We start from the raw sequence: 16,321 nt of genomic DNA, 5'->3' as shown, positions 1-16,321 counted from the left end.
TGTCCCCCCAACCATGGTGGTCCATGTCGTTTGTTGGCGTGATTTATCCAGCTTTGGTGAAGGAATACATGCATCGCAAACACTTCAGGCTCGGTGTTCTCCAAAAACACTGCTGGAAAAAAAAAAATATCAAAATCACTGTCTAGAATTTTAAGTTTGATTGGCAAGGCAGCCGAGGGTAACAATGAATCACTAAAGGTTCTGCTGACTTCTGAGCTCTGCGGTTTTGATCCCTTAAAGGGGCTGCCACCCACCCTTATATTAGGTAACATGTTTGCAGTATCGGGAAAGGGCAGCTCCCCCTGGGCCAGGGGAAGATGGATAGACTGGTCTTCAAGATTCTCACGCTTGATCCTCACCTCATAGACCTCCATAGGATCTTGGCATGTTTTCCTTTGGCCCACCCAAGGGTCTTTGTGAGGGTGGTCAAGAAATCCACTGTTTACCTCTGGGCACAGCGCCCACTAGCTCTCGGTGACATCAGGTTCCTATGGCAACCCCTGTCAGTCCCCATGGGGATGTATGTCTATTGCCCAAACAAAAACAGATCAAATTATTTTTGCTAGTTTCTTTTTCTCTATTTATTCCCAAAGAATGCGGGTGGAGACCCCCTGGAATCAGTCACTACCCCTCCTCAATCCACCACCCCTTCCCCATTAATATTGCCTACCCCAGCCCACCATCTACATTTTGGTGGTACAATTTGAGAAAAGAAATGAGCAAAATAAATTTGAGAGGTTTTTGGTCGAACAGTAGACCGACTAACCCTCAGGGTCAGGCAGGGGAACTCGTCACGTCTTGTACTGCATACAAGGCAATTTTAGCATTCCCAGACAAAGCAAAGATCATTCCACCTCACAAAAATGAGTCCCAAACAAAAGTCACAATTATCAACGCATTTCCTAACTGAACTGTACCCTCAAGATTTTTAGTAAATTCCTATTGAACTAGATCCAGGACTGTGTTGTGTTAGGTTTGTTCTGTTAGGTTTGTTCTGTCATTTGTCCGGCCATTTTTTCTCTCTGGTATCTGCTCTATGGATCAGCAGTTTAGCTAGTATGCTGTAGTGGTGAAACATGTTAAAAACAAAGCCCCTGGATCCGACTGACTGAAAGGGGTTGGCTTTGGGCGTAAATGTGTTCACTTTTTGTTTGCGGATGATCCGCAATCGTGCTTGTGGACTATGTTATAAGGTACAATATTAAACATGTCGCCAACAATGCTCTGACTCCTGAATTGTTTGAGTTTCTTTTCTTTTGTCTTTTTGAAAATCAATAAAAAGATTTTTAAAGAAGAAAAAACAAAGCCCCCATCTATAAGACATCCCTGGGCCTGAAGTACATCTTTGATGATTTAGACAGGTGCAAACTCTTTGAGTTGGTAGCAACTGCAGGCTTGGATCTGCACACGGTTATATTTGTATGCTCCCTCCACTCCAATAAGTTTCCTAGATTATGCTTTGGCACACATGGACAATTACAGAAATCTTCCCAGGAAAAGGTGTCTGCTAGAAATGTGTACTTGTCCCCAATTATTTTTATCAGTGTTTTGTGCATAAAACTCTGTGTCGATGTTCTCTCTATGGCACGGCCATCTCATGATTACTTTATGCAGAGGATGCTGCGCTTGTTTCATTAATTGAGGTTGGTCTCGCGAGGTAGTTCTAAGGATTTCAACTTTTTTGCTCACATTTGGGATTTGTAATTAAGTGTAAATTGCAAAACGAAAGGGGTGATGGCTGGAAGGTTTGGAAATAATCTTAACCTCTGGCATTGCTCTGGGCAACCCTTCAGACCATCTTCTTTGCCTCCCAAGCCATTACAAAATGGGAAAGGTCATATGCAAATCAGGTTTGGCCCCAGCCCAGAAGGTCCAGCCCGAACTGCTTGGTCACATCCCTTTTGCACAAGACCACAAGCATCCCCAGACATGTTTCAACCTCATTGGGCCTCATCAGCAAGGAGTAGCTTGGGTCTCTAGGCCCAGCTGGCACGGGACCGATGTCTGGGCATACCCGTCCCACTCACGGTGGCATTGGCAAAACAAAAGGGGCGATGGCTGGAATGTTTAGAATGAATCTTAACCTCTGGCATCGCTCTGGGCAACCCTACAGACCATGGTTTTTCACCTGCCAAGCCATTACAGAAGGGAAAAGACCATATGCAAACCAGGCTTGGTCCCACCCCAAAAGGGACAGTCCAGCCCAAAATGCTTGGTCACATCCCTTCTGCATGAGACCACAAGCATCCCCAAACATGTTTCAGCCTTATCAGTGATGAGTAGTTTGGGTCTGTAGGCCCAGCAGGCATGGGACCCATGTCTGGGCATATGTCCCACTCGGTAACTATGTAATTATAGTAAACCAAAAGGGGTGATGGTTGGAAGGTTTAGAAATAATCTTAACCTTTGGCATTGACCTGGGCAACCCTCCAGACCATCTTTGTTCGCCTGCCAATCCATTAAGTGCAAAATATTCATTGTTGGTCAGAGAACCTCTGAGACTCAAATTTAAGTTAGATAGGACCCCTTAAATGTTTCATTTAACTGGGGCGATCTGACTATTAGTCTTACAAAATCAGGAACAAGACAGACCAAATTGTAAAGAGCAGCATTATCCTTATGAATGAAGTTAGGACTTGGTGTCCTTAATCACGTTTGGGTCTTGCGCTTTATTGCACACATAAGAAATATATTGACTAACTTTCTTGTGTACATTGTACAGGGCAGGCAGAGCTCTGTGGACATGCCAACATAGGTACCCTGATGCTTTTGGAGAACAGACTTTTACTGGAAGTTATGTATTCGTCTGCAACGCACCCCATCCTTGCTTTGTCAATATGTGCTTGATATTAGGCCTGTGGAGCGTCATGCTGCACTCTGGCCACTATTATTTTTAAATCCATCCATGGACCAGTTCTGTAGGATTTATCTTTAAGGGTACCCCCAGACCCCCCGCCCCGTGCATCTCCTGAATCATGATAAAGTGTTCATATTTCATGACATCAACATACCACGGATTATCTAAACTTGTTAGATGAAGTCTTTACTCGTTATGCAGACTCTCTGATAATCTAGTGGTTTCTTATAAAATCTGTTTTTGGCATTGTGAAAATAAATGCTGAGGTCAAATTAAAGAAGGCAGCCTTTCTACAGATAGCAGAATCTCCATGACTTTAGCCTATTTTGAAATTGTAGGGTCTGTGAGCTCGGTGTTTTATATAGCTAGAGCTATATAATATATGCAATGTTTAGGCTCGGAATGCTCCTGGTAATGACCTGTACCGTGTAAGGGAAGCGTGCAGTCTCACCGAGGAGCAAAATAAAAAGGGGCAAAATAAAAAGTGGGATACGGCCTCCTTTTACACTTCCTTGTTGTATTTTTCTTTTTTTTTTTGGTACTAGAGCAGTTTGTCTTCAGAACAATAGTGCACCTTAAATCCAACAGCGTTTAATTGTAGGTCATTTTAGGTCCTTAAAGTTTACATTAAACACATATTACACTTGTGGACTGGTGGAGAACACAATTCTCAAGTCTGCTCAGTTTTTGCAGAGTCGAGTGAGTGCCTGATCCTCTGCACTACAAATGCTCTAGTTGGTAAGGCACTTTCAAGCATATGTACACTTAAAGAAAGCTTTGTATGTCTCTTTATTCTGGGCGCCATCTCAAGGATGGCATTAACAGGCTCATCACGAGTTTGGTGGTATCTCGGCGGTAGATACTACCAAACAGAATTAGCATTACCGCCCCTTGGTCCTATGGAATTGCCACCGCATTACAAGTGGTGGTAGGCCGTGTTGGTGCCCATTAATTGGAGTCCGTTGGACTCCATAGGATTTCGGCAGAATTACCACTGGCAGTAATTCTGCCGATTCTGCCATTTTATTGGCAGGAAGGAGGCGGATTTACCTCCAGCTTTTAGCTGGAGGTGAATACTCCTTTCTGACATACTTGTAGTTGGGCGGTGCAGTAATGCAGCAGTTAACGGAACGACCGCTGCACTACTGCCGATTTTTACCACACTGCCCAACTTGTAATGAGGCCGTAAGTCCCTACACGACATGACAGTAAATAGTGCAACATTTTGGGTATGGCTGAATCTGTGCATGTACGTGCATTGTGGTTTGCATCTATTACCACACAGTGGAGAGGTGCCTTTTAGGTTGTTTTTTTTGGCATATCAGTGATGGGGATAAAATAAATACATTTGTGGAGGCAGCTCACTGAGGTGCGGGGGTCTGATAGCAGCAAAAGAAAACCGTGCATGTCGGCTGATAATAAACATTTCGATGACGCTGTATATCGTTATAGGTCTGAAGACCAGCAAATAGTCAGCTCGCCTTCAGTTACTGACCACTCACCTTCAGCGAAGTTGGGAAGGAGACTGCAAGGTGTGGTCCATTCCCCGTCAGATTCCGGTGTGAAGGATATACCTCTGTTAACCGTTCTGCTGGAACTGGGGGCTGGGATAAACCAGAATATGTCCACACAGATCATTTATACACCTTCAACAGATCGAGAAAATACTGTCAGACTTCGCCATCGCAGTTCTTGCTCCATTAAAACTTTATAGTGCTAAGACAGGCCTTCTACCCCGACTGCCCTACCCTCTCTCTCCTCTACCACCATTTTAAAGGTCGTAAACTGTATCCTTTTGCAGGTCCCTATTCCCAGAAATTGCGTTTCACTCTTTGCATTATTAGTTTCCTTTTTTTTTTTAGCTTTTAGCTGCTTTTCGAAGCTTGATTCACTTCCCGTAATTACTCATAAAGGAAATAGACACACACCATTGTGAATAGGTGTGTTGCTCTCATTTCAGTAAGGCGGCATGGCAGTGACTACAGATGGCACTCAACAAGCGCATTCATATGCCTTTCTGATATTGGGTTAGGTAAATCAGTAGAATTAGGGCTGAGAGATCTCAAAGTGCAGGCCAACGGTGCTGCTGAACTAATTTATTTTGCTGATATATATACACTGTGATGAAGCGGATGCCAGCACTCCGTTCCATGGGATAGCCTCTGCGGCCAGGGGATGGCAGTCGCTACCTTATTCTGACCCTGGGGGTGGCCATATGAGGGAGAACCACCTGGGGGAAGCTGACTCTCAGGGAGACTCAATGACGTCCTTGGAGGGAAACACATACCCTCCTTTCTCTTTCAGGGAGGTCTCCTCAGTCCCGCATGACTTAATGGCATACTGGCAAACGTATACCCCACCTCTGTATAACTCTAGGGTGTTTAAACCCCAAACTCCCATTAGGAAAAACATACTGCTGGCTGGGAAGAGGAAGAGGAAGAGGCAGGGCGTGGTGAAGATCATTCCCCAGGAAGCTCAATATCCACTTCCCCCAAGTCATTTAGAAACCAATTACAGAGAAGAGTGACTGAGTAAGGATGATTACAAGAACCAGGCATCGAACGCCACAGTCTAGTTTTTGGGAAATGATTAATCAAACCGACAAGTTTAAATACATGCTGGTCGCAGCTGACAGCCGGCAGGAGAGAGGAAAGCTGCAGACGCTGAATTACCTCACAAACTGTAAGCTTACTGAGCACCGTGTTGAAGGGAGGGATGCCGTGGCAGAAGTCGTAGAAGAAGACACAATGTAGGAATGGAGAAGCCAAGGTGCAGGCTTTGAGAAAGAAAGCCGTGGGAACCGCGCATCCCGAAAACCGACACCACAGCACTGCAGCGCTAGAGGAAGTGCACGTGAAGGCAATACAGCAAAGCAGAGAGGAACAAAGATGCACAACAGACAACCCAAATCCACATGTTCCACTCGCCCAAGTCTTGTGCAAAAAGTCACTGGCCTTACTCATCACATCAGGACACCCCCAACAAATCGCCTTGGTCAGATCATTATCTTATTCACATTCATATTGTTGCCTCTAAAAGCACTTTTCATCAGAAAACATCTGCTGCTGCAGGACCCACTCACCAATGGAACTTATGTGTCAAGTCAATAAGGCCATTTCTTATATGCCTTCTATCAAATATATCTCCCTCACCCAAGAAGCTTTAGATCTCTCCGATCTAACTCTTTCTTATGTTTTTGACACCCCTCATCCCTAAAAGAAATGTTGAGACAAAGGTGAATAAGTTTATCAAAATTCAGTCTTGGTATAGCACACATCTAGCAGACAGAAATGCGAGATCTATAAAGCAAAATGATTATGGATTGCGTCTAATGCGGACTATAACCCGACGACACTCTGTCCAGTATATAACCATAACATGCGGGTGAAAGACAGGCATTTCTATTACTGCAATAGAGCTTCCAGCAGTAGTTAATTTCCCAGAGCCTACCTAGATGCATGAATTAATTACAATGATCTGATGCCTTAAATGGCTCATTTACTCCATCACACTGTGCTACCAAATTGTAGATTACTTTGATTCCAAAGTTCATTTGATCCGCTGAGAGCACATTACGCGAGCTCCTTCCCGGGATCGAGACACTGTTGCTTCAGGTCAGAATATCAAGTTCTCACAGGCTGACTGATGTGCCTTCCCAGGATTTTTAAAAGTGTTTCCCTCAGTACAACTCTTGCTGAGCCAGCTCACCAAGTCCTTAATCTGTTTCTGTCCTCTGGTTCTGTTCTGTCACAACCTCACTAATTGAAAAGCTTGTTCAGTTTCCATTCATCCTGAATACACGTTTCCCAAAATGGTTCTTCTTCTTTGCCAAATTGAGTCATGTCTCTCAAGTGAACACATATTTCATAATGGCAAATTGAGTCATGGCATTATGTCAATTTAAAGTTTCATTTCCCATAGCCATTCTAAATGCATATGTTTGCATGTTTCCTCTGCAGTTACAACCAACTTTAAACAATCAGTGGGACTTGTACCCTACAAACCCAGGAGGCGTTTATTGCATCTGCCATTCCGGACTCGACCTCTGGAGAGAGCTATAGTATACCAAATTCGAGAGCACGTTGAATACAGTAATCTTCTAAACCACTTTCTTTCCAGATTTAGAATTGTGAGGGGTTACTATGCTGTACGATTTCCAAAGGTTATTGGCTGGTAGCAGTGGTGGGTCCTTGGTGCTGTTAGATCTCTTCTTAGCCAACCAGTCCATCGTCTCAGCTCGCCTGGGGGGTTTGGCATAAGCCATTGCATTCTGGAATGGCTGTGCTCTTTCTCATCTAACCAGACGTTGGCTGGGGCCTTTTTAATCAAGCATTCAACCCTTATACGGTGAGGTTCCTCGGGCCTCTGCCCTTTCCCCATTGTTTTTTAATCTTTATTTGTGGCCTTTGACAGGCGTTTTCCATGGTCGCAGCATTAAGTTTTATACCAATGGGGATGACTTGCAGATTCTGATCAGCATTGACAACCAATTCAACATGATAGCAGAAGCGTTTGCTACCTGAACACTAGATGTGACTGTATGGATGAATGAAAAATGTCTCAATTTTAATGCTTCCAAAACCGAGATTCTTCTTTGTGGTTAATCTAGCTCTCTTTAGGATAAACTAACTTGGCCTACTATTTTTGGCCCAACACCAATTCCATTTTCTCCGATTTGTACATTGGTTTTCTTTTGATGAACAGCTTGCTCTCGGCTCTGAGGTTAGCAGTGTCCTTTAATTGTGCTATGCTCATATGCTCTGCAGATAACTCAATTTCTTCTCTTTTAGTCACCATGTTACTATTGTGAACACTTGTATACTTCCATATCAAGAATCCGCACATAATTTACAATCTTGTAGCCCGAATGTGGTGCATCTCTATCAAAGAGAGCATATTTCGCAATACAAATACACAGGAAGAAAGACTTTAAGACATTGTGCATGGTCAATACAGTTCTTCACCAATTGGGCCCACTTTTTCTTGGAGCTAAATGCACAAAATACCTCCCACTCCAAATTCTTAGAATGATCACTACATCGTCAGCGTCTGTCTGTTTATAAATCCTGATATGACAAATGGGGTTGACTCCGTTTCTCAGCGAAAACCCCTGTCCTCTGGAATGTGCTCCTTTTAGCAATCCGTAAGGTATCCATCATATTGCTTTCCGATAACATGTAAAAACACATATTTTCAAAAAGCTGTACATGCATTATCTGCCCAACTTATCATAAAATACCACAAGCGTCCACTCTATTGTGTAGTGTTCTCAGCCTAGCGCCTTGGTTCCCCTTGCAGGTCATTTTGGCGCACTTTATAAAAGAAAAATAGTATAACAGTGGATGCAGTTTACTAGAGTGAGACATAGTCAGTTTGTTGAATTTCTTTCGTCTATTTCCTGGAGGAATCCCTGGTTCAAAGTGCTGTATGATGGTTTATTAATATCTCTCGTGTCTGCATGTATGTAGCATTCTGGACACACCAGGTTTGCTTTGAGGTGATGTGGAATGTTTGGGGCAGTGGGCCCTAGGAAAATGTCTTTGTGTCTGTCGAATAGCCTTTTCTCTTGTTTGATCAATAAAAGATGTTCAATTCCATTATTTTGCAGGATGGATTTAAGGACACTGAGAATCGCTTGATCCTCTACGTCTTGACTCGCCCCATGTCGTTGCTTATCCTGGCCGTGGTCAGCAGTGGCCTTCGCTTCTTGATCAACTCATTCATCGCTGCTCTCCTCATCCCGGTTCTGGTGGCCATTGTGATCTTGAAGCTGCTCTTGTGGCGCTCACCAGACCTGAAGCGCATCTACTCCTACTACACTGCTGGCCATCGAAAGATCTGGGTGGCTGTCTATGATGAGGATGACATTTGTGGCTGCGTGGCCCTAGAGCCCACACATGACCGCCACGTGGCTGAACTAAAGAGGCTGTCGGTCAGCCGTTGGTACCGCCGCTTGGGTGTGGCCTCCTGCCTGGTACGTTTCTTCGAGACCCACGCTAGGAACAAGGGATTCCTCCAGGTAGTCTTGCACACGCCTGTCGTCTCCAAGGCTTCATCAGGACTGTTTGAGAAATGTGGTTACAAAAAGAATGGAGGATGGAACTGGCTGGGATACACCATTGTGCAGGAGTACTCGAAGGACTTGTAAACTTGTTTGGGAGCCAGTGCCTTTTATGTCTCTGTGCATCGTCTGTCCAGAGGAGGTAGCTCTGCTAATAGGAAGAAGAGGATGAAAGTGTTGAGCACTGAGAACTAAACTGTAACTTTTATTTAGCTTACTAGGACAAAGGCTATCTTCTGCCTACATGCCCGAAGCAGCATTGGATTTCATGGTATCAGTGGAATTGATAGTTGCTATATCTTTAGGTTCCCCAACCACCACTGCACTGCTTCGTCGGTTATTTGGCAGGGAGGCCTTGCTGAAGTGTGCATGTCCTCTCTGTTTACTGCTTCTGGAGGCAAAAACAAGTCAAACATTAGTGATAGGCGGGTTTTTTCATTCACTGTGCCTTTTAACACGTTCTAGTCTCTTCCTCACACCGGCTCATTTTATCCTACATCTTCTATTGTTGGTGATTCTTGTAGGTATATGCCATGAGTTTGAGGTTAAAACGAAATCCCCTAGGCTAGGTAAATGAATTTGGGTTGTAGTCTTTGTTCCATATTTTGACATTGCCCTCTCTCCATTACATTGTTTCCCAAGAGCCTCATCTGGATCTTGCAAGCAACATTTGTTGGTAGCCTATCCAACTGGTTTCAAGACATCATTGAAAATGATGTACTTCATGTTATCTTGGTGTCAAAGGGGAGTTACCCATCTTGCAAAGTAGTAATGATGCCCCTTTGTAAAACCTGGCCCATGGTTTCATCATTGTAGCGGGGCAGATTTCTAAATGTACTTAATAGCCTTATTTCCTTTTCTCTGTCCCTTTCTTCAGTCTTTTCATATTGTATCACATCCTTGTCATACGATGATGCACTCGGAACAAAACCTTAGCATTTGGGTTGCCTTAGATTGAATGGTATGGGAATTTCACACAATGTTATTTGAGCCCAGAAAGCACACACACCCTGTAGTAGAATCAGAAGTGAATTCTAACAGCTAAAAAAAAGTGAGCACAGCATAATTTCTGGCTGTGCTGCAGCCACCTGTAACAGAACTAGAATGCAAGCAGAATGGGCGCCAACATCTTGTCTATACTCTCTCATGCCTGTGCTAGCCATAACATCCTGTTCTATTCAGTACCTGTCCTTATTGTTCTCTATGGATCCCCTATTCACCCTATTGCGATATTGCATGCAGTATGTCCCATTCAAAACAAGGGTATCCAGTGATATAATCGCTGGAAATGACATTGAGGGTGACTCGATATTTTATTTAAAGACACTATCCAACACTGTCCCCAAATATTCTACAACTGGAGTTTATTTATATAATGTCACCAGTCCTAAAATATGTTGTGGCAGGCGTATAGTGCCTTTAAAAGAAATATCGAGTCACCCTCGATGTTTCCAGAGATTATATCACATACAGCCAAAACGAGCATATATAGCCAATTCTGCTGCCCTATCGAGGAAACCAGCACGTGTTCAAATCCAAGTTACTACAATAATCAAACTTTGGTTCAAGTCACACAACACCTTTTGCAGATTTGTACATTATGTTGGAGGTGTCCCTTCTTGCTGCCCACTCCAAGTGGTGTGCTGTCTTCCAACACACTATTGCTGGAATAGGCTATTATTTGGAAGTAAAAGCTGTGGAGTAGTACTCTACATCAGTGGCAATTGGCAGAGTTTGCCTGATGAGCATGCTTGTGGCCTCATAACCAATTTAGCTGTATTCTGGCGGTAAATCCGCTGGAGTACCACCAAACGGAATGACCATTACCGTCATTTGGTCCGGTGGAATTACTGCCGGATTACAAGTGGTGGTATGGCAGCTTTATTCCCCATTTATGGAGTCCATACTCTGTGGGGATTTTGGCAGAATTACCAGTGGTGGTAATTGTGCTGATTTGACCCCTTTTTGCTGGTAAAACGGTGGGTTTACCTCCATTTTGCTGGAGGTTTTTTCTCTTCATCACCACCAAAGTTGTAGTACGGCTGTGTAGTAATGCAGTGATAACTATTAGCACTGCATTACTGCCTTTTATTTTACTGCTCCTCCGTACTCATAATGAGGTCATTGGTGTCCCATATGCTGTTTGATAGTTTACATTGCACATTGTAGTAATGGTATATTGCCTAGTGAAATCCTGTGGAATATGATAAATCCCCTGCATCCATACTCTTTTATTTGAGACCTTTGCTAAATGTCAGTGAGCCATAGACCTTGACACTTGCTTTGCATCCTCTATTGTATTTTGTAAGAAAATCGGTCCTTCAATCCCTACCGAAATGCTCGGGCCTTCACATCCCCTCCTGTTTGGATGAAATCACACCAGTGTTAACAATGTTGACTGCCATAACAATTGGGGGGAAAACAGTTTGAAGCCACAGGAGATACATATTTTGGATTGTGCACTAAATGCATTAAGATGGAAATGAACTAATATTAAAATCCTTAGCGAGCAGATCATTATCTGAGATTCTGGAATACAGTTGTTTCCAATTGACACACTTATGCAAAGGTGCACTCAAACTGGCAGACAAGCATCCCAAGTGATGCTACAACTTAATCATCATTTGTCTTGGAAGAAAAACTGCGGGTTCATGCGGTGCGGGCAGTTCCCAGATTTGTTTATTTCTATCACAAATATGTAGTTCCTGGTGTGATGCACGTCTGCCAAGTATATTCAATTACTTGAGAATCAAACAATGTCTCCAGCCCTCTGTGCTGTCAACTATTCATTTCTAATTCCAATACTCCTGAAGATTTTTCAAAGTTTTGACCAAAAACTCTGACAAAACTGACACACACACATTTCATTGTTTGCAGCGTTTAATTTTGGAAATTGTTTAAAATACTCAAATCGATTACTATATGAATCGTTTCTTAACTTCTAGTTGAAGAAAAATGATTGTTCAATGTGAAGCACCCGTTTATTGGTGGTAGGTGGAAATGCGTAGCCCTTCTTTTTCTTTTTGATATTCATCATATTTGATTATTTGTCTTAGTATTTCTAGTTATCATACTGGTACTTCAAAGATGAATTGACTAACATTTTGCAATGTTTGCAAAACTAAAGCATGAAAGAAATATCTAAAAATGTAAGTCTTGAAAAAGCGCCAAATAAGGAATGAGACACAGGGCGCATTTGCTTTGGATTTTTGAATAACGTTTTTGTAAAACTTTGAAAGTATTGTAACTATAAAAAATTGACCACGCAGAATCCTGGAGATAGCTTTTGATATTCGTATGTTTTTGTTTTTCATATTTAACTTACCTTTTTGTCATTATCGAGAATCAAACTCCCAGAATCGTTTTCTGTTACTAATAATGTAATACATTTTGTTTGCAGTCTGAATGATATTCTGTTAACCTGACTAGCAAAAACTGTCCTCTTCATGGGCGCTGGTCAGTAGTAGAGATGCAGATAGGGTGCAAGGCATTTGAACAACAAAAGAGATTATATAAAATCTTAGTTTTGCAAGAGCATCCAGTCTTTACAAGTTGTTTCAGGGGTTTGCACGTGAAGCATCAAAATTGGTCTCCATTAAAGTTGATACCTCAGTTGCGCTACATACATTTTGATTCGTAGCATTGTTGCACCTACATGCGTGTTATGGAGCTAGGGAGTGGTCATTATCATGAGATAATGACCACGCCCAGGTTTTTGCCCTTGGTTACGCAGAGGGCTGTAAGTTGTGGAAGGGTTATTATCTCAGACAATAATAGCCCCTTCTGAGGGCTATAAGGCTATTCCCCCATAGAGTTGTGCATCTAAAAAGGAAAGTGTTAGAGAGGCAACTTGTAATATTGAAATGAGTATGGAATTGTAACAAACTGTACAGTTAGTTTGTGCATGCTTTTCTCTGCCTTAGACAATTACTTCTGTGCCCGCTGGTCAAGCTGATGCTCAAGTACAATGTTTGGAAACGGGTCTATAACAGTGATCATTGACTGCCTTTCTAGCATTCTGATTGGCTGAGAGAAGGTGAATAATGTAATCCATGTGTTAATATAATGAAGTGCTCTCAGGATACACTAATGCTTTGCACTATTACTAATTATTGGGATGGAGCAATCACAGCTTACCACTGTATCATTCCATATTTGGCTTCTTGGACTAGGGGGGGGGGTGTAGTCTTTTCCCCATATACCATCAGAAGCAAAGTACATGAGTTTGCTAAATCAATTATGAGCTACATTGGTTCCACAAAGGTTTGGATGCTGTATTCTATTTTGATGAGTGTTCTCGTAGTGAAATCTCCTTCTTCCAAAGTTTCTGTATTTCCGAACGTAGTGTGACTACTGTAAGCCAAACAAGAAGTAACATATTTAAAAAAATGTGTATGTCCTATATAGGAAACCTTTCATGGCTTAACACATATTTCTTTTAAGATTAAGCACATAACTGAGGCAAGAAAGGTGGAAAGTAATATTTGATTCTAGTGACGAAGAAGAAAGCCAAACATTTGTCCTTTCGCTTATTTGAACAACATTTAGATGGTGAAAGGAAAAATGTCAGTTGCTAGAGTGCTTAGCAGGAACTGTCCTTTTCCATTTGTTTGTCATAGTTAAGCCTTATTAGCAGGGTTCTCGTTTATTTATGCATGTGACGTATTTATTTATGGACTCGTTATTGAGCATTTTGCTACTGTACTATGGAACTCGTGCATCCTGTCATGATGCAGCGGAGCAAAATTCAGTGCTGGGCAATCTGTATCGGTGAAGAGCTTTTACACAGATTGCCTCTGTTGCTTCTCCACGGACACTACAGTGGAACACTTAAAATTGTTTTTAGGAACGACTTATAGATGTCATTACAAAACTGCAGCTCAATGGCGTGGAGTCAAACTACACTGGATCTTGCTCTGGAAAACAATGTTAATGCGCATGTTGATGCACTTTTGAATTTGAACATGTATTTATAATAAAGTGTGTACATTTTATTTTCAGTTCAGAACATTTTATTGAACTCAAAGTTTATCTAAACCAAAATAGGGCAAGTAGAGGACTCTGCATACTCCGAGAGCGCTCTGCTCAACATTACACTAGCATTGCTTAAAAAAGGGTTACAGCATCATGAGTGACGAAATTGTATAAGGTACAAAAGTTACATTTCATTGGAGGAGCTGCAGATGCAGTATAGCTTCATAGGCGCTGCCTCCAGATGATTGGATAGTTGCTTGGCGGGAAGGCGGACATCACGTGCATCTGCCGGGCTGGTCAGCACGAGGTGAAGGTTATGTGGCCTTGGATAAGGTGATTGATACTAACTCTCTAATCTACACACCACTTCAAAGTACACAATAAAAGACACCCATAAAAAGCAACCATTGACCTCATGACAGTTGGGGGGAGAGTCATATAATTCACTTGTTGTATATACATATATTTATCTTACATCACTGATCAGGAGAAAGGTTTGGGGGTCATCTGTATTAAGGGGCATGGGGTGAACACTCCGTGCGGGCCCAGTGGAAGGATCAGAGGATGCATTTGTTGCATTAAGGCATCAGTGAGAAATGGGCTTTTGGCGGTAGTACTATCATGGGTCTGAAAAAAGGTGGGGCCCTGTGTGTTCGGTGTGCGCAGCGCTGCTGCAGAGGGAGGCCCTGTGGCTCTCCAAGTGTGGCCTATTTTGATTAATGGAGTTATAAGTAAACCATTGGAATGAGGTTCGAACATGTTTTCCGTGACTTCATTTATAACAGGTAAAAAGGAGCTTCTGAGTATATCGTGGGCTATAATCTTCATATATACAATGTGCTCTATGTACATTGGCTCCGTAGGCCGCACCTTTTACATCACAACACACGAGTCTTCTAGCATCTAACACCTTTGCAAGTGTACACGGTACTAAAAGACAATGAACCTACATCATTGAACAAGGGCATGTGAGTTCTAGATATCTTGTTCATTACAGTTTGTTAGGTGTATTATTTATCGATCGTTCTGTTACATCTCATAGGGACTGTTTCATCATACATTAACATAGGAGAGAATTTATAGTCACAGATGAGATTAGTATTGCAGCTGAAGCATGGTGGCACACAGTTGCGGGTCATACATCTGCCACATCAAAATAGAATAAGGTCGGGGGGATTATATAGGTTTATATATCTTATGGACAGCGTCTGCAAGTAAGAGGCAGGTTTGTGGAGATGAATGGTTTTTTCCAGGACCAGGAAGGCGAGAGTTCGTGTTTAGTTTGTAGCCTTTTGCGCCCAGTCTTCTGTGAGAACAGGGCAGCTGCAGGGACACCAGAGGGGAGGAGGTGGGGGGGGGAAGTAGCTGGCTAACTGTGCGCAGCTCCAGGGGAGAGATGCAGGCCTGCAGGCTGGCTTTGCTTTGAGGCCTGCTTGGGCACATACAAAATGGAGTCGGGGTTCATTACAAAATGGAGTCAGTTCTTAGTCCTCTTACAGATGCTGCGCTTATGTGTCGACCCGAGGCTGTTCAGCACCCTTGGCCAGAGGTGCGTGACCAGTCGTGGGGTGAGCATAGAGTGCATATGGGAAAGGGAATGAAGGGGAGGGGTGTCCAAAATGACATTTCCTTCCACACAAGAATTAGCGCTTTATTAAATCCAATATCTCAGTTCAATAATGTAATACAATAATCCTAGCCCAGCTACAGCCCTTTTTGTCATCAGCCAATCGCGCCATAGTGGCACAAGCCATTATAGGAGCTAGTGGACTACTGCTCTAGCCTACTGCTAGGAATCTCCAAACAAGACATGAACCGGTTGCAGGTGATTCTGAACAACGCAGTGCGCATTGTAGCAGGTCTGCAAAGGAGAGAACGCATCACGGCGGCTAGGAGAGCATTACATTGGCTTCCCATTCGCAGCCGAATTATCTATCGCATGATGTGAATTACGGACAACTGTATTTCAGGGCAAGCCCCCAAGTATTTGGCCAGCTGCATTTCGCGCCTTGCCGTGTGCAGAGTGCTGAGATCTAACAACACTGGTTTGCTAGAAACGCCAAGATCTCTTTCCTATGTGGAGCACAGATCATTTCCTCATGCTGCCCCACGGATATGAAGCGGCTTTCCACTGAATCATAGATCCTGCACTGGTCTGCAGCTTTTTAAAAGCAGGTTGAAAGCTTACCTAGTTGAGTAGACCTATGACCATCCTTAATTTTCCACTCTCCCTGACCTCCGCTTTTTCTTTCTGATTCTCTTTTTGTGTTATGTATTGTTGGCGCCCCTATGCATCAGGGCTTTGTCTTGTACGTGGTATAAATAAATAAGGCATCAGTGTAGAACTATTACGGCAGGTGTATCCTGTGACGGTGTCATGAGAAAATGTTCAATTCTCTTCTGCAGCAAAATTCACCCAATCCATCTGC

The 16,321-nt window shown here is 42.9% G+C and overlaps 1 protein-coding gene across 1 annotated transcript in view; it reads left to right on the top strand.

Annotated features, from left to right (window-relative positions):
* The window catches only part of NAT14 (N-acetyltransferase 14 (putative)), a 54,525-nt gene extending 40,613 nt beyond the window's left edge, over positions 1-13,912 (top strand). The window contains exon 3 of the mRNA XM_069606603.1: positions 8,466-13,912. Within this exon, the coding sequence (XP_069462704.1) occupies positions 8,466-9,005 (540 nt within the window). The 3' untranslated portion in view covers positions 9,006-13,912. The remainder of the gene's footprint in view (positions 1-8,465) is intronic.
* The last annotated feature ends 2,409 nt before the right edge of the window (positions 13,913-16,321 follow it).

The sequence above is a fragment of the Ambystoma mexicanum genome, chromosome 1p, assembly GCF_040938575.1.
Source record: "Ambystoma mexicanum isolate Mex_15411 chromosome 1p, UKY_AmexF1_1, whole genome shotgun sequence".
Classification (NCBI taxonomy): domain Eukaryota; kingdom Metazoa; phylum Chordata; class Amphibia; order Caudata; family Ambystomatidae; genus Ambystoma; species Ambystoma mexicanum.
Note: the sequence above shows the minus strand (reverse complement) of the source record. Positions and strands in the feature narration are given on the sequence as shown.